At 41.0% G+C, this 19,781-nt stretch overlaps 1 protein-coding gene across 2 annotated transcripts in view; it reads right to left on the bottom strand.

The window, feature by feature from the left end:
* Window positions 1-19,781, bottom strand: part of LOC133009529 (contactin-1a-like) — a 53,871-nt gene that overhangs the window by 14,756 nt on the left and 19,334 nt on the right. For both annotated transcript variants that reach the window (XM_061077051.1, XM_061077052.1), the window contains exons 3-13: window positions 19,506-19,544; window positions 11,439-11,565; window positions 9,236-9,414; window positions 8,784-8,879; window positions 7,179-7,385; window positions 5,444-5,543; window positions 4,704-4,879; window positions 4,347-4,471; window positions 3,732-3,849; window positions 3,366-3,513; window positions 1,464-1,591 (exon numbers count right to left, since the gene is read on the bottom strand). In XM_061077051.1, the coding sequence (XP_060933034.1) occupies window positions 1,464-1,591; window positions 3,366-3,513; window positions 3,732-3,849; window positions 4,347-4,471; window positions 4,704-4,879; window positions 5,444-5,543; window positions 7,179-7,385; window positions 8,784-8,879; window positions 9,236-9,414; window positions 11,439-11,565; window positions 19,506-19,544 (1,443 nt within the window). The remainder of the gene's footprint in view (window positions 1-1,463; window positions 1,592-3,365; window positions 3,514-3,731; window positions 3,850-4,346; window positions 4,472-4,703; window positions 4,880-5,443; window positions 5,544-7,178; window positions 7,386-8,783; window positions 8,880-9,235; window positions 9,415-11,438; window positions 11,566-19,505; window positions 19,545-19,781) is intronic.

The following is a 19,781-nucleotide window of genomic DNA, read 5'->3' as shown; positions in this document are numbered from 1 at the left end:
ACATCATTTGTATATATATATATATATATATATATATATATATATATATATATATATATATATATATATATATATATATATATATATAGTTATGGAATCATTTGCTGTCTTGTTTTTTTATCTGCTGTTACTGTTGATTTAACATTCAGCTTCAAAGAGGTTTAAGTTTGAAGTAGTATTTACATTTTTGGTAATTTTATTATTAATTATTAAAGTTCTATTATCATAGGATTATTTCATTTCAATTTCTATATTTTGTTTGTTATTTCCTAGATTTTAGAATTTTCATTCATTCATATTGATTTATATGATAATAATTATTTATTTTTTACTTCAATTAACATGTTGTATTGTTTCTTAGTAAGTTTCTAAGTTAATGTGGGACCAAAAGGGAAGGAAAGGGTAAAAGAATGTAAAAAAAATAATAACCTCTACTTCTCACTATTACATAGCTGCGGCCATAAGTAATAAATTATGTAATGATGATTATGAGGCAATGGTGAGAAATTTGTTTAACTTCAAAAGGAAGTTACAGGAAACCAGCTCATATGAAAAAAGGAAACATTGAGCGGTCATACGGCTGTTTCCATAGAATTGATATAACTACTCAATACATACAAATGCCCAGTAGAGGGCAGAAAAGAGCTGCACTTCCATCTCTATCCAGACATCAACTGTGAAAGCCTAAAAATGTTTGACAGCTGAGATTGTCTGCGTCTGAATAAACCCGCAGCCAGTGTTATTATTTGTACTTTCAATAAAACTATGTCAACATGTTCATAACTCATCTTCTCATCTGAGCAGGGTGAAGTCTGACTCGTTGTCTCGTCACATCTGATCTAAAGCGATCCCCTCCCCTCTGCCCTTGGGGAACGACTAAATATCCACCAGTAGCCTGTAGCCTGTCACTCGGATCGGAGCCACACAATTCAACAACAGACATTTGGAGGTCGGCACAGGAGTGATAGCCAGGCAAGGCCGACATCGGTCATCCTGATAGAAAGATTTTAAAGGACCCATCGTATGCCCATTTTACCACAGTTGATATGGTTCCTTGGGGTCTTATTGAAATGTCTGTAACATATTTTGTTCAAAATACCACAAGGATCATTTAAAACAGCACCCTTTTTACCTTGTCTAAAACAACCCTCCTCAGATTGACCTGTTTTGAGTGCCTCCCCCCCCCCGTCCGCGAGCTAACCGCCGGGCCGGCCGCGAGCCTATGACGTAAATTCTGGTCGTAATCCCATTCGACGCCATCCAGCGTATCGTTTCTGACATAGAGGAATCACAACAAATCGCGGGAATTGTTTTTTTCCAGAGTTTTTGGGACGGTAGACATGCTAGATACCCAAATTAACATGTAGAAGCACTACAAAAGTGGAATTTTCATAATATGTGCCCTTTAAAAAGAGGCACGGAGAAAGATATTAATTAAGAGCTGTTCATTAGCTGGCACTTGCCTGTAACCAGCAGAGCACCCGTGCTGTTGGCCTTGCCCCGGTCGTTCTCTGCAAAACAGGTGTAGCGGCCTTCATCTGCCCGCGTCACGTTGAGGATCTCCAGGCTCCCGTCCTCCCAGATGAACACCCTGAGGAGAAACCGGGATTAATTCCTCACACGCCGAGGAGAAAAAAGAACTGTACGGTATTAAACATTCAGCACAACACGAGGGTCAAAAGTCCAGCGCGTGTGATTCTGTGGATGTGTGGATGATGAAAATGGATGAAAGAGCTCTGCCACTTCTCCAACAGATGTATGGTTTTTCTAAGAACTATAAAAAAGCAGAAGAAGTTGAAACGACTCAGCGAGAAGCAACATTAAAATGTGCTGAAGGCGGAGAGGCGATGTTTGATTCATTGCTCTTCTCTGCATATTTCATATTCATGCATGACAAACAGCGTCGTGCCAGCTGCCCCGCCGCCACGTACACTCTCACGCAAACAGCAGCCGTACAGAGCATTAGGAGGCATATGCTGCATAGTAATTAGGCTGCTGCTCCTCCTCTGTGCGCGTCCCACCATGGTGAACGGGGGTGTGAGAGCGGCTGGGGGGGGTCTCCGAGCTCCCAGATTAGGCTTCTTCTTGCACATCGACTTTGACCAGGCTGACGAGCCGCGGAATGAGCTTAATGTCAGCCGCTGACAGCAGAGCAGCGCACGTCACTGACGAAGCAACACCCCTAAAGACTGAGAGCACAGGAGATCTACGGCTTATAGAGATCCCCCAAATCACTACTGTACGTGTCTCACCAGTAGTCAGTGCTCAGACACGTGTCTTGGTGTTAATTTGACCCAGATGTGTCTCACAGATGCAGACAAACTTTGATATTTGCATTAAAAACTAGAAAAACGCTAATACCATTATTACAGATGATGACTGGGAAAGCTCTTGGGTGTCCTGGCACAAATGTTTAAGCAGTCCAACCTGGAGAGAAATTAGTTGGAAGCTAAGAATGAGATATTTTAGAACACCCATAGTAATAGCTAAGTATGACAAGAAGTATTCCCCTCTCTGCTGGAGAGGTTGTGGTCAAATAGGCGACTTTTCTCATATTTTCTGGGATTGCCCTAAATTGCAGAAGTTCTGGGAGGAGGTGAAGAGGGAGATACGTGAGATCTTGAACTTAGAGAGTTCGATTGACCCACAACAGCTAATTTTGGGAACTACACCTTCAAGGGGGCTAAGAAAAAAACAAATTGTATATGATCAGAGTTATGATGTTAATTGCTCATAAAAATGATCACAGTAAACTGGCTCAAGCCACACCCACCTACCATGGACCAGTGGGCCCAGAGGCTCCAGGCTGGGAATTGCATGGAAAGTTTAACTGCAAGCCTACGACTCCGGATGGACAATTACTTAGCAAAGTGGACACCGGTGATAATGTATCTGTTAAAATGAACATTCTGTGGACATTTGACTGGACAAGCTGGACTGAATGTGAACCCATTGGGATAACTCTTCTTCCATTTGTGTTTACTTTTTATTTGGTATTCACTTGTAATATTGTATGACATGCTGAGTGAGACTCACTGTCAAGGTACTTATTCTAATAAATGTTAAAAAAAAAAAAAAAAACTAGAAAAACTGACAGACCAGTCTCTATATTATGACGATATTGCACAGGACAAAAGGAAGAGTCTTTGCCAACTCTCCGGTGACCACAGTGACGTTACCCGTTGCTCGACCGGGCCCAAACAAGCTCCATGGGTCAAGGTCAAGGGACTGGGATGTCTTGAATACCTCACTTGGCCGACCACCTCCGCGACCCGAGCTCGGATAAGTGCAAGACAGTAGATGGATGGTGTGACGGAGAGATGAAAGGAAAAGGAGGAGTGCCACCACATAAAGAGACTGATCACCTGGTAGAGTTGGAGATCAGCTCCGTGTCTTTGCTCCAGGAGATGCTCGGCTTTGGAGCAGCTTTTGGTCGACACTGGATCACCACCCGGCCGTTTTTGGCCACCAGGACCCTCTTCACTGGGTTGTGTTCAAACGTGGGAGCACAGGCTGAGACAGGACAGTATTATAGATTATTCACCACAAGCTCAGTAGAATATGCATCGACTGCAGGCTGGCATAGATTTATGACACATTTTACATTCGAAGAAGCGAGTTGGTGCACGCTACTTTGAATGACCAAAGCCAATTTTGTAAAAGTCCTAATGAGACGTGACCTTTTGAGTCTCTGACGCAGCCTTTTGTGCGGCAGCCGAAGTTTGACTCACCAAACACACGCAGCTCCGCGTTGGCATATATGACTCCGTGGCGATTCTGTGCTATGCACTGGTACATCCCCGAGTCGTCAAACATCAGGCTGCTGAACATCATCTCTTTCCTGTCGAGCTATGGAAAAAACAACCGGAGTGGAACATTTAAAAAAAAAAAAAAATCATCATTTTACATTTTCACCGTTTCCCAGCAGTTTACGAAAATCAAACAGTTGATTGTTGACACGCACAGAGCTACAGATGAGGATTAGTTGGACTGGGAGGGGGTCTCATTAATACCTAATGATGTATCCAGCAGCCTCCCCCCCTCCTCCACTCTGCTGTCACCAGCTGCAACTTTCTTGGGTGTTTGTCTGTCCTAATGACAAGTTGTTTGTACGAAGCGATACACAGCCCATGCTGGCACCGACTCAATGACAACAGATTCCTTCTCCTGACACCATGAGTACCCGCAGTGCCAGCTTCCTGTCACACCTGTGCGACTGTAACAACCCTGAGAAGCACACGGGTTCTTAACCGACCGAGCTGCAGAGGGAGCTCACACTTGTTTTTATAGCTGAAGCTAAATTAGTCCATTATATGAAAATAAAGATCTATGAATTTGAATATTACCGGTTCTCCGTTTTTCAGCCAGTGGATGTGTGGTTTGGGTTTGCCACTGGCTTCGCAGGACATGGTGTACTCGCTGTGGAGGTCTCTCTCCGTGCTGCTGATGTGCTCTACCCACTCAGGGAAAGCTGCAAATGAGGAAAGTCAAGAGTTAGAGGGAGACAACTACAAAGCTGCTGCATAATATATGACATGGGGTGATATTCACGGAATTAAAGTAGGCGTCAGTTCTAAAAAAAGAAAAGCGTAAAAAGTAGTAGGTAGTGATAAGAAAATAAGGCTGGGGAGTCAAATCCACACAGAAAGCCTCACTGAGAATGAATCAGGCTGAATAAGACTTTTATCAATTCAGATTGTTACCTTCTACAGACACACGGGCAGTGTGGTAGTCTTTTCCTCTCGAGTTCACCGCCTCGCACCGATACGTGCCGCCATCTTCAAACTGCACATTGTACAGGTGCAGATGAGCCCCTGCCTTCTCGTGATTGGGCGGCATTGGCCCCTCCAACTTTTTCCAGTGGATCTCAGGAACGGGGCTGAGAAGGACAAAGGATAAAGAGACAATAGATAATAAGGTCTGTTTCTTGTGACTTGTGTGTACTTATGCATCACTACACTCCAGTCATCACAACTTTACATCGTTTAGCTCAGTGAGAAGGCAGCGATTCTAAAAGTGGGTTAGCTACTGTTGATGTCATTTTTAATAAAGAGGAACAAATATGTTTTTCTTAAGAGATTGATACAATTCTGATTATTTCAAATATTATATTTAAGTTGTCAATAATCTGTATATGTACATGCTGTATCATTTAAATCAATCAATAATTCAATCAAATGTTATTTGTATATCCCCTATTCACTAATCACAATTCTGATAAAGACCATTCTGAGCCAAAGAATTTTCCTCTGGGATCCTTCTCCCACGGGCAGAAGAGCAATAGATGTCAAGTGTAACAGAAGACATAACAACAGGATACTATTTAAAACATTCATGAGAACAGACTGTGTCTAACATATTAATTAAATAAACTTATTACAGGGAAACATTTCCTCATAGTTTTATTGCTGAGAGAAAAGAATAGACTTGTTAATTCTCTTACTTTCCCAGAGCGAAGCACTCCAAGGTGATATTCTGCCCGACCAGAGCTGTGGTGTCTGGGAACTTGACATTGAGGTCAGCAGGGTACTTCCTGATGGGACCTGAGAGGAATAACAACATCATATTTGTATTATCACTCATGCTCCCACTTCCAGCTGCTAATCCTGAAACAAACGGTGGTATGAAAATAGCACAGGTCATTTGGGGTGTTGTCGTAGTGAATGTGTGCACTGTGTGTTTGTTTCTTGCAGTCTCAGTGGGCTTGTTTAGTGATAACCTGTGAAGTTGATTCTGTCTGTGGGGTGTAAGTGGCTGAGTCCAGACTTGGCAACAAACTGTGTCATTTCCAGGAGTGTCTTTGATTTTCTGGCATTTCAACCTCTCTGTAAATTGTGGACTGAAGATGACAGTTACCACAGCAGGTGATGATGAACACAGTTCACTTCACGAACCAGAGATTTTCAGTGTCTGATGGTTTCCATTTTAGACAGAAAACAGGAAAATGGGGCCAACGATGAAATGCAAGCTTAGTGTTTCCTCACATATATTTTTTTAAGATTAAAGGAAACAATTAAAAGCTATTTAAAGATCCCACAGCATTACGGTCCCTAAAAGTCAGCAATAAAAACATAAGCACTTTTCTTGCTTTCTAAAGCCAACTTGTGATTTTATGCTTAAACCCTATTCCAAAGGCATTATATATAGCAAACAAGATAGGGTCCTGTACTGTAATTTTAAGTTCATGTAAATATAATACATAACTTATTGAGACAAATGCAATCACACTCAAAATACCGTTTCCAAAATGCAAAATATACAGTCCCTCACACACGCAGACACAAAAACTAGTTTAAACACGAAATACAGGTCGCTTCATACCCAAAAGGCATCCCATAATACTCCCGTGCATGAGAAAGCCTGAACAACTGCTCGCCTTAGAGACACAACACCCTAGATTGTGTTCTTTTGTGTTCTACTACTAAAGATGCACTTGCCACAGGTAAAACTGTCTTCAAGTTCGGTGACGATGAAAATAAGCATCTGATGCAAGGTCCCTGGGGAGATTGTTAAAATAGCTGCTGCATTGTTTTTCTCATAGTAAATATTACACTAGTTTCTGTAAACACAACGTTTATGTTTATAACAATCATAAGCACAAAGTTTTAGTTTCTTGTCTCTGAGGCTATTAATGTTCCAGTTTGTTCTTTAAAACAAACGCTGTCTCTGTCTTTACATGCACTTAGAGCCTGGGAGTAAAATGATCAATGCAGTGTTGAGCGTATAGTGAGTTACTATCAATATTACACACTGCATTAATACAGCACATTATACATGTTATTGCAGCTCAAGTTTAAGTCAAGCGCAAACACATTTGGCTGCTGGAATATATGCGATTCTTATTATTCCACAAAAAAAAGTTCATCTCAAAGCTTTTGTGGTAGTAAACAGTAGTGAGGTCACAGTTTCAGGCAGCAGGATATCATGCAAATAAAAGTCTTTTGTAAAGATTTTCGAAAAGGTTGCACATTGTCTGTCAGTATGAGATTTTCTCTGTCATCAATCTGGTACAAGATAATTAAACTAACCTTGATTTGGATTTGGGATTTTATGTGCATCATATTAAATCACTGGCTGTAAAAGTGATGAAACCAGAAACCACTGCTTCACTGTGATCCTCATTCACGTTCAGGTCAGAAACAAGCGGAAAAGACAAAGGTAGGAAGTGAGGTACTAACGTTCAGCCAGAGGCACGAGAGGGATGTAGTTGGAGAACACGCTCTTGGAGATGGACGTGCTGGACGCGATGCAGGAGTAGTTGCCGGTGTCTGACGAGTCCACCTTGGAGATGTACAGGTTCCCGTTGGACTGGGAGACAAAGCGCCGCTGGTCCAGTGGGATGAAGGTGGGGAACTCATTGAGGATCCATCGGAACGACAGCTCGGCTGCAGGGAGAGAGAGGCACTGTCAATCAAGACTGTGGACACACAGCAACAGCTTTGGAAAGAGCCACAGAGGTTGGATGAGAAAGAGCTGTTTCTATTGCAATAATCTCAACACATGCAAAATAAAAATAGCACCATTCTTTGTAGCTGAGAGAAATTTATTATTCAAGCATCTATTGACCTTTCAGATGGAATCGTATAATTCTGCTGGCTGAGAGGCATAATGGAGAGCGGGTGCAGGCACATGGGATTGCTGGGATAATTCTGATGCTGTGGAGAATTACTTAACAATGCTCTCAGACTGTTGTGTTAAATTAATTTGCATCAGCATGGAAATGTAAATACGTGTACAGCTTTGTGGGTCGATGGCTGTGGCTTAGAAAATGGGAAGGTTAATGGTAAGAAGAGTAAGTTTTATGTAACGATGTTTAAAGTGTGAAAAGCTGGAAGAATAATTAAATGAGTTCACTAACAGACCAGTAATGGAAATGAAATCAGAGAACCAGCTTTGTGATGAAAACTGATTATGAAAATAAATGAATCATTTTGAACTCATATCTTATTGCCATAAGTGAATATAAATATTTAAAGGAATACCAATATACATCGGCAATTCCATCCCAAACCACCAGGAGGACAACATTTCCATGGGTCATTTCAGTATTTCAGGAGTTTGATTCTCGAGTTGGATAAAAACCTTAAAGCTTAGATTCTGATATGAACCTGATTAAAACAAAATTCTTAATAAGACACAGTCATGTAAACAGCATTTTCTGATGACCTTAACCCAAATAAGGTGATACTCTGAGTAAGAAATAATCTAATTTAGACGTGGAGTATTCCGACCTTAGTCTCATTATGTAGACATGTATAAGTCTCAATCAAATTATAACATCTAATAGATTTTAACTGCAACATATAACCTCACCACTACATGTCACTAAAATATTCACACTGAACCTTTAAAATAACGTTAGCATATTTAAGACCTGCCTTAACATAATTAAGACCTAAACTAAATGTTTCTAACATAGTACATAATATTGTAAGGTATTTAAGGCTTGTTAAAGCATAAGGTTGGAATGATTCAATCTACTGTTTTTTATTTTTACTTTTTAACCCTCAGATATATACTGTACATTCCTGAACATCTATGGAAACAGCACAATCACAGCTAGACGAACAAATAACTCAAATTTTCATTTGTGCAGCATAAGACATCTAAAGTGTGGAAACCATGTACATTGACTCACATGGCTGTGGACTGCAGCATCTCGGAGGGAACCCAGTGCTACCTACTTCACTGCTCTTCCGTCCACATGTTAATCACTCAGATGTTGAAGCTGCTCAACGAGGGAGGTTGAACATTATAGGAAGCATTTGCACAACATGCTGTACCTGGATGATGTGGCGGGGGAGCGCAGAGCAGCACTGCCCCCTGTCCCTCTTTGATTTTCACCGTCTCCCTCTCCTCTGACGAGAAAAGATCCAGGTCTGAGAGAACAGAGATGAGAATGAGCTGTGAGACATATTTCAGACTCAAGATCCCCTCAGAATCTACCATCAAATATTTACGTTTGAGTATCTCCTTCTCTTAATTTCCATAAAACATTAACAAAGTTGTATAAAGTTCATTTAAGGACATCTGCTACACTGACATGAACTGAAGTCGACAAATTTTAAGAATTGAACGTTCCACACCACTCATGATCTGTCCCAGTTGCCCTTGGAGTTTCTGTGCACTAAATGTGCATGAAAGTACAGCTGCAGGGCAGTTCTATGTTAGCATGGTCTGCATGCTACTACATGACTGCAGCCTAAATGGGGGGGTTCACATCTGAGCCACTTACACCCGAACTGGACCGAGCCCTTTCGGCTGACGACCGAGCCGAACATGTTGGAAGCCATGCAGGAGTAGTCCCCTTCGTGTTTGGTTTTGAGTGGGTTGTTGATGACCAGGTTGCCTCCCGCTAAACTGTAGAGGCTGCCCTCTTCAGTCAGATCAATGTGCAAGTTGTTAAGCCTCCATCTACAGGGGAAACAATTGGAAGTTAGTATAAGCAGTCAGTGTCAGTGTATGGTATGGAGAATAATAATAAATAAAATATAAATATATTAACCAAGCTTCATATTTTTGATTCATTATTTACATGTGATCCAGTAAGTTTTGGTTTCAGATAGCAATTCAGAGAGGGCACTTAAGACTATTCTAATGACATATGTACATCCTGTCTACATTAAGGACGTAGGTTGCGTCTACCTATATGGGTCTACCGGCATGGATTGGTTTAGACGGGCGAGCGTCTGATGTTGGTGTTTTGTCAATTCGCCAGTTTGGAAAGGAGTAAAATAATGAACCGGCTCATTTCCTTAATTTCATTAACACAATGGTATCACTGTTACCTGCATCACCAACTTCAGATGCAGTACTCAACACTATGTGTCAAATGCATCAAATGAACGTCCTCATCGTTCAAACATAATATAATCGGAGGGAAACACCTATTTTCACACTGCAAATGATCCACGCCTGTTACTTTGGTTCAGACAGACTTTACAATTTTTTTAACAAATTTCATGTTTCAAAAGGCATGACGAAGTGAGATGTAGGTGAAACATCTTAAATACTCGATACCAGCGGTGGTGGAAGTTAATTCTTTCCCCTCTGCCATCTAATCCTGGGCTGTCTTGATAGTGAAACTGATTTTGGAGGACGCAGAGCAATGTCATTTACATACATTAACATCTAAATTGAAATGGATCATGTTTAAAAGTCTGAACAACTTATCTGTTGTAATGTTCTCCTGGTGCAACGTATTTTAGCATTTAAATGATTTTTGTGTGAAAAAAAAACAAACATCTGTGTATAATAAGACGACTTGTGCAGATCATGCAGGGAACAATTTAAAAAAGTATTGTGTGTTCCTCGACTGCACCCACACACACACACACACCTACACACACACACACACACACTTTAGAATTGCTTCTGAGTTATACATAAACATCCTTGTGACCTTGTCATTTAGAGGCACACAACCATACTGCTATTTTTCTGTTTGAAAATGATACAGATACACCTGGTGTCCAAACTACTCCAGAGTTTTACAGCCACTAAAACCGAGGACTTTAAAAACACTGCTGAGACTGTTTAAGTTTGAAAACTCCAGGGCTGCATTTCACGTCAGTAAGGGCAGACAAGGAGAAGTTTGGAAATGATGACAAAGACAATGATTGGGTCACTGTAGGCATTGTATTACATGACCCTCTTTCTGAAGGCATCCAGTAAGCATTAACCTCTGCAACCAGTGTATAATGCAACATGGATAAACAATTACAAGCATTGCTGACCCTGTTGTCTTTGCAAACAGCTGTTGTTTAGATAGATAGATAGATAGATAGATAGATAGATAGATAGATAGATAGATAGATAGATAGATAGATAGATAGATAGATAGATAGATAGATAGATAGATAGATAGATAGATAGATAGATAGATAGATAGATAGATAGATAGATAGATAGATAGATAGATAGATAGATAGATAGATAGATAGATAGATAGATAGATAGATAGATAGATAGATAGATAGATAGATAGATAGATAGATAGATAGATAGATAGATAGATAGATAGATAGATAGATAGATAGATAGATAGATAGATAGATAGATAGATAGATATTTTATTAATCCCGTGGGAAATTTAGGAATTTAGGTTTAGTTACTTTTTATAATATTACAAATGTTTACATGAGACGGGCTACTATAATATTTGAGGAATATGTTTACACAAAATGCATATGCCCTGTGTATGTGAGTGTTCATGAACATGACGTGAACATGGACGGGGAATGAAACTGATCCGGAGCAGAAACAGTTGAGGGTAAAGAAATTATTTAGTTTGAAAATGCTCCTTTCGAATTAAAACATTGCAGTATGGTGTAGCATGAAACAATCTGAATAGAGCCCAAAGGTAGAGCGAGGCAAAAGATGGGAGGCATGCAGAATGCCCGGTGGGTAGTAATGACTTCATGGGGAACATATGTTACTTGTATGTGGCAGGTGGATTGGCCCGAGCGCGGCAGTTTAGGATGATTTTGGCCTCGGGCGACTCCTCGGGGTAGATGGTGTCCACCGGCTGCTCCTCAAACACTGGCCCGAAACCTGCGGCTTCATCTGTTGACAACACACAAACAAGACCAGGGTAAATAAAAACAAGCTGGGTCAGACATAAAAAAAAAAGGAAGGAAATATCAAGGTGTCGGAGCATCCGTCTGGCACTTCTGGACGGTTTCATCAAAAAAAGCCGACAGCTGGGTTCAGACGTGTACACCAGCGAGGGACTGACTGCGGAGGACCTGTCTTTTAACATTCCAGCACAGTTTGAGGTTTTCACACACCTCCAATGCTAAGCAGCTGGTTTAAGACAAATCCTGGTCATAGCTTCAACTAATCCCACCGCTGAATCCACACAAACTCCAGCAATGAGGCTGCGTTTTATTCCAAATCGCAACCTCACACTAATCGTGACCGAGATGTGCTCACTCAGGTGCCAAAACCACGGCAACACGATCATCTGTTGCCAGTGGATATGATATTATTACACACTAATTCAAATTCCTGGAGCTGGGAAAGAAACGCTAGTTTGACTTAGCATAATCCAACGCCCCTTCTTTTCATGCTGCATGTGTCACGATGAAGCAGCTGCACGGGCAAATCCAAAGAGAACAGTCTCCTTGGTTCGAACTGCCTTTACAGCATCGACACACACACATACGTACAATTAGCCCCGATTAGTCATTAAAAACAGATTATGAGCTTTGCCGTGAATAAGACATAAACACAATGCCGAGCTATGAATAAGCAATGAGGTAAAATGTTCCCAAACGCTGATGATTCTCCCACATCAAGAGCGTGTGTAGGTGACTGCGGGCATACAAATGTGAAGCGTGGCTGCGAAGGTGTGTGTGTCTGTGTTTGTGTGTGTGTGTGTTTTTTTCTGATCCCCCGTGTGTCTGAGTTCTAAGCGCGTGCAGCTGACACTCAATGAGGAGAAGCTCTCTCTCTCTCTGATATCCTGCCTCTAGTCGTCACCGGGCCTGACGCTTACACACAGTGAGTGAATCACTGACTCACAAAATGTCATACTGACAGACAATGTGCAACCTTGTCGAAAATCTGTACAAAAGACTTTTATTTGCATGATATCCTGCTGCCTGAAACTGTATCCTCACTACGGTTTATTACCACAAAAGCATTGAGATGAACTTTTTTTTGCGGAATAGTAAGAATCTCATATATTCCAGCAGCCAAATGTGTTTGCTCTTGACTTAAATAATCTCCAAAACTGACTACGTATTTTGTAATCACTGTATCAGTCGTGGAACCTGTTTTCTGAAATGAATGTCTGGAAAATTTTAATTTTCTGGAGTTTGTCCCTGATCCAAAAATGTTGAGACATATGCACTGAATTCCAGATAATCTCGTGCAAACGCAAATGTCTGAGTGATATTTGCTGCTGACATTCACCAGAGTTTTGACAGCTGTTAGCAGACGTGTCAAACGGACGCAAAAATGAGGTGCCATATATGTAGAGGAAAGAAAAGGACGCCAGTTTGGATCTGCTGCAAACACGAGATCTCCTCAGAAAGATGTAAACCTTGTGCTCGGACTCCTGCCTCCTGCTGCCTGCGCCCCCCCCTCACCTGATTGGGTTGTTCTGAACAATTCTGACTCAGACAATCTCCTGCTGCATTGTTAAAGTGAGAAAAGTAAACTCCAGAGAAAGTCGATGATGATCCACTCCCACTCACACACTGCAGCAGCAGGACTGTGAATTACTGCCGGCCGAGAGAGAATTAAATATGTTATATGTATTAATAGGTATTGTGCGCCTGATGGACAGCACATTAAGTGGGAAACTATGTTCTGGGAACAAGGGACAAATTAGAAATACCATTGAAGGACACAGGGTGAGTTAATGTAATACAGTGACCCTATTGTACTGGAGTAGTTCTGCATGAGTGTTGGATAAATGTGTTGCGTGTAAACCTGAAATACACTGTTAATGTCGGATGTGCTGGAGTCGCCCAGGCTGAAATAGCAGTCGGTGTGTAACTCAGAGAGAAGAAGGCTGGTGCCGGTCCTTCTTCCTGTAATGTGGGATGTGACAGATGGTGGAGGGGAGTGTTAAAGCAGGCCACATAAGGCCCACTGCCTGGAGACACACACACACACACACACACAGGCCTTGTACATTCCCTCTGCCTCGCCTCAATTTCTCTGTCTGTCCGTCTCCAACTCTCTCCGGCTTTCCTCTGTTCCCACTTCTTCTCTCTAACCTACATCCCACTGTCGCACCCTGCTCCTCTTTCTTTGACTTTACTTTCACACCTACTTTTCTTCCAATGTTCTCTTGACTCTTCAGTTTCCCAGCAGCTTGGACAGTGACGGACTGTTGATTGCTGCGTCGCTTCGGATGAGAATGATGGATTGCCATGAAATTGGTATGACATGCAGCAAAGGTCCCTGACTGGAGTCAAACTGTGGATGTGGAAGTAACGTGGCTGCTGCTGTAACCACGCGGCTACCAGAGCACACCGAGATGTCTTTATGTTTGTTCTAATGCCACCATCAGGTCAAAGTTTCACGACGAAACATCTGCAAAACTATCCCTCTATAATCTACAGCGTTTATCCTAAGGGCCGCAAAGGTGCTGGGATCATTCTAGTAGATATTTGGTGAGAAGCAGGGCACAACCTGGACATGTCGCCAGCCAAAACAGGGCCAACATACAGAGACAAACAACCATTCCCTCACATTCACACCTACGGCCAATTTAGACTCTCAGATCAAACTACCTCTATCTGCATGTCTACCTGTGGAAGGAAGCCAAGGTATCCAGAAAAACATGCAAACCCCACAGAAAAAGAACCCGGTCGAAAATAGAGAATCAAACAAAATAAGGTCAGAGAACACAAAACATTAAACCTGCTGAACAGCATTAGTGAAGTTCAAAGCTGTGCGAAAGCCTCAGATCCATCTTTCTCTCAAAGCCTCTCAGTTAAGGTCTTTGTACACTGAGTCCAATTATTTGTCCAAAATTGCTCCATGTTTGAAAATAATTATGTTCTCATGTTGTGTCAATTAAATTTACACAGCGACTGCCACTATTTCATCCATCATTCAAGTTTTCCTATCAGATTCCATTTGCTGTGTTTTTTTTTGTTAATATCTACATCCATTTTTCATTGGATAATGGATTGGAAGAAAAAACTGACTAAATTGAGAAAAGACCTTGGGAGTCATGAACTCTTTCCATCCTCCTCCAAAACATGACTGATGTAAGTACCTCTTACCATCTCTCCAATTTAACATCCCTCTTTCAAATCTCTGTTTTACTCTCTCTTCAAATCAGAGTCTCTCTAAGGTTCTCCTTCTCTCTGGATCAAAGCCCTTCTCTGTTTCCCTTCTCGTCTGTTTTGGCACAACTTGAGTATTAAAATGGAAAGCATTCATATTGCCCTTTTCGTGTCTTTTCAACCACTGAGAGGGCTTTACAGTACAAGTCACATTCACCCATTCACACACACAGAGCTGTTTCTATCAGCTGCACAAGGCGGCTCAGTGTCCTACCCAAGGACATTTCAGCCTGCATACTGCAATAGTGATCAAACCACCGACCTGCTGTTAGTGGATGACCCGCTTTACCACCTGAGCCACAGCTGCTCCTGAATTGACTGTGGATACACTTTTTTGTCCTGTTTAATGGCCGAGTAATGATTTACTCAACAGTCAATGGAGAGATGCTCGCTCCCGCCCTCGCAGACATAAAACGTATACAAAGAAAGAAAAGGAGGACAGTAACTGTCAGGCCACATCGGTGCAAAAAGGGAAGAAAGACACAGACACACAGAGGCAGTCTGTCTCAAGGGCCTGCTGCAAGTGATCCTTTCAGGACAGACTTCATTATCAAACACAGACTCCCATTCAGGCAAAGAGCAAGCAAGTTTAGACGGTCATTTGAATCTCAAATACCACACAGCCGGTTTATTTCAGGAGCCCGCTACATCCTCTGGCTTCACTTTCTAATGAGGCATCAATAATTCATTGAGGTAGAAAGTATAATTTTAAATACATGACATGTTCATTTGAAAGCGTAAAACCCAAGCAAATATAAAACAACTTCCATCTGTCCTGTTTCTTCCTGTCTTTTCACGTTCCATTAACGTTTTCACAGGTTAGTGTGCGTTTCCGTTGCACATCTGAAAGTCACATAATTACTCAAACTCCCAGAGGACACTAACCCTCTGATGAATTCACTTTTACACACAGCTGTGTGTTTTTAGATACATCTGCGGCATGGTCTGTTTGCACGACCGAGAAAGTGTCCAAGTGGGACAGACAGCATATTGTCTCCTGGAGGCACCAAAAGCACAATGTAGCAATAATTACCCACAAGCCCCTGAGCCACACAATGAGGCATGGTGGCAGATTAAACTGTCCCTGGAGTAAAACTAAAATCAACCTTTTTTTAAAAATGTTCTGCATTAAATGAATAATATTTAATTATTCTGATTCCCTGCAGGTTATTTGCAGAGGTGTGGTCATTGGTCAGTGTTGGTGCCAGTTAGTGACATCACGCTCAGAAAGAATGACTCTGTGAAGTGGCGGCTGTGACAGAGCAGAGCGATGAGGGCTTCACAGTCCATAACATACTGCACATAACAAACCTGACTACCCCTCCGTGCTAGATCACTTATGGAGGAAATGGTGTTTCAGTGGCCGCTCAGTCACTGTGAAGGACGCTGCATCAAGTCAACCTCTACCGATGACATTTAAGAATACATCACTCACCGGAGGCAGCACAAAACTGCCAGACCATATTTTACCAAAGACCGTAAAAATAAAAAGTGTGAAAAATATTAGCAGCACAATCTTTGGTGAGATGAAATCGAAACACATTTTCTTTGGATCAGATGGGGTCCAGGATGTTTGGATTGGACACGGCTGCATAGTGCCGTCTGTGAAATGTGGGGGTGGGAGCGTGAAGCTCTCGTCAGTAGTCTGACTGATACCTCACACACCATCTCTCAAATTGTGCCTTTTGTGTTTATCTTTTTCTTTTGACATTACTTTAAAGATCCGAGATTCGTTTTGAATGATGCCAGGAACTAAAACCAAGTGGTAGACAGAGGCTGAAAAGAGCAGCTTCAGCAACGGACAATATGAGGAATCATAAGTAATGAAACAATGACTTGCTCAAATATCTTCCTATTTTGAATCCAATAAGGAAAAAACGTTTCTGTATTTTCAAGCGAAAGATGGAGCAGTGAAAGCCCTTCGGCAAAGAGCAGCCAAAAAGGAGGATCAAATCTGATCGGCTCAAGTTATTTACTGATTATCTTTCTGAAATCACTGAAATCTTTTATATGTGATGTGATCCAGGGGACATGGATCTAAGAACTGAGTTGGTGGATCACCCAGTTTTACAATATTGGATTTCATCTGCTTAGTATTGTCAGTATACCGATCAGGTAGTACATAAGATATTGGGATGAGTATCGCTTTAATAACTGATGCATTAACTTCGCTGTATGCTGAATTACAGTTAGATTGTAAGAAATTATTATTCTAATGGCAGATTCTGCAGAGTGGGTCCCTGCTGGAAGGCAGCCTGCACAATGCTCTGACCTTTGAAGAGCTTGGTATTGACTCGGCCTCCTCCCATGACGACGCATTCATCTTTGTCTAAGTTTGACAAAATGTTCAAAATTATAAAGCCTGAGCAAAAACATTCCGCAGAGTCCAGGCTGCTTCAAGCTTTTATTTTTTTATAGAAGTGGAGATAATGTCAACCTGTGCAAGAGGTGACAGACACACAGACTGTGAAATTCATTTGTGGTCAGAAGGAAAGAGAACGAGTGGGTGAAAAATGACAGCAAGGAACAAAAGATTCCTCTTGTTACTGATTCCACCAGAAATTCTACTTGCATGCAGCAGCACAATTTGTTTCCAGGCAACAAATCAGCAAGTCGTCTTCTTCTATTTACCCCTCGCTGACAAACGCCTTTTCTCCCAGAAAATAAAAACACAAATGGAAAATCTTATGCAGGCAATCTCTAAAAGTACATTATACTTACATATATACATGTGTGTAAGTATTGAATACAAATCAATTTGATTTGGAGCATTGGATTTTCCTTATTTGCAAAATAACCTGATCTAAAGGAACAGCAAGACATTTTGGGAAATACATGTCTTCACTTTCTTGCCGGTAGTTGGATGAAAAGATCAATACGGAGTATTTCTGGACTATTTGTTGGCCGAGTACAGAGACTTCCTGGAGCCTCAACTGGTTGCCTGGCAACTTCCCAGTGACACCCAGCCAAATAATAATTTTGGCACATAACCCAACATAAAAGCCCGGCTTGTTGTTTATACACTTTGGTTTTAGTATAGATCAAACAAGTGAGACAGGACGTGTTAATTACTGAGCTTTAGAGGTGCTGGGTGATGAGGTTTGTTTTCCAGATCCAATGCTATGGCCGCAATTTCAATCTTTATGCAAAGCTACACTAATCGCCTCCAGGCTGTGGCCTAATATTTAACATGTGAAAGTCTATCTCTATTTTCCCATTAAACCCCACAATGATGCGTGGTAACTGTAATACAATTCCTGGCTCTAGAGACCACCCCACGTTCAGCTGCTCAGCACAGTGAAATGTCTCAGACCATCTCCATTGATGTACATTTCCAAGTAGGAGAAATACAGAAATAGCCACAGTGGAGAAGGACAAACAGAGCTTTTCATTAGGTCTGTTCACAAAGACAAAGGAGCAGTCTGTCACACTGGATGTCTCTTAACGAATCCTGACAGCCAGATACTAGTGTGGTTTTATCACCTCAGGGGCTGGAGCGGTCAAAGATGGGAGCTGAAGCCATCATATCAGAAAATCTACTTTCATTGTTCTTTAGAGACATACTAAAAAAATAAATAATGTGATTTTGAGAATAATTTCGTATTAGTACCAGCGTAATGTGATGAATGGAAATAAAGTCAAAATTTTACTCGTAAAAAGTTGTTATATTATTAAAATAAAGAAAAAAAAAAAAAAATGTTCTTAAATAGACAATTTTCGTAGTCCTGATACTTATGATAATGTGATTCTGATGTGAGAAAAGACAAGGTATTTTTAAAACCTTTACTAAAATATAACTTAACAAGATGCTCCTCATTCTTGATGTTAACACAGGCGATGACAGACTGGTCTTCTGATATAACCCCACTATAACAACATATAGCCTTAAATTATTACTTAATTTGCGTAATATTACAACTTTCTATTAGTAAATGTATGACTTTTTTCTCAAGATATTAAGACTCAATTCTCAAAATCTCCAAAAAAATGTCTTAATACAAATTTTTGTAATATTCAAAATAATACTAAAGCTTATAAAGTAAGGAGGACATGGACTTTTCAATGGAATTTTATCTCTGACATTTTCTAACTTTGCGAGTGTTTCTCCAAAATGAAATAGAATTAAATCCAAAACACGCAGCCAGGAAAAGCTCTCATGCTAAGAGAGTTTTGACAGAATAAGGCAACGAGCGACCGAAAGTAACTTGCTGTAATCTCCTCAGACAGATCTCGCAGTGTGGCCTTGAATATGAATCACTATGAATCACTTCCTCCCGTGAACTCCAAGGCCACGGCCTCATCAACCTGCCTCTGAATGGGCACAGCTTGTTTGCCTCTGCTTTGAAAACCGTGAATCAAATGGAGCCTATGAATTTTGTTGCCATCCTGCTATTTCATTTTTTCACATTTCGGGTATTTACTATTATGGTCTGAATGAGCGGCTAGGAATCCCTTGAATTCCTCAAGGAGACCTCTACAGAACATGTTCATGAAAATAAATCGCTTGTCAACCCTGTGACCTCTCTGGTTATTAAACATTCTCCGTCATCTCCTACTCAGCCTTGACCCTGGAACCTTATCAGCACCGGTATAACATTTTACGAGTGTTTTCTTCATATCAAAACTTTGGACACTCATGAACGAATTCAAAGGTACATTAATGTAGGATGGAAGCTCTAAATTGAATATCCTTACCTCTATAAAAGTCAGGTACCTCCCCATTGAATGATGCATCTGTGAAAAAAATAGCATATAATGTCAGCATTTGGAAACATGACGCTAGAAAAATAACTCCTGATTCAAATAACATCTGTTCTGTTCTTGATCAGAGGTTTTTCACACATATTTCTCGGACTTTTCAGCCACTACTTCAACCTCTGCTATGTTTGGGCTTGATTATCTTTGGTTAATGGTCCTTTCTATAAATTCCACTACACACTGCCCCTCATAATAAAATACACAGCTCAAAAC

This window comes from Limanda limanda, chromosome 8 (genome assembly GCF_963576545.1).
Source record: "Limanda limanda chromosome 8, fLimLim1.1, whole genome shotgun sequence".
NCBI lineage: Eukaryota > Metazoa > Chordata > Actinopteri > Pleuronectiformes > Pleuronectidae > Limanda > Limanda limanda.
This window is presented reverse-complemented; position numbering and strand designations above follow the sequence as displayed.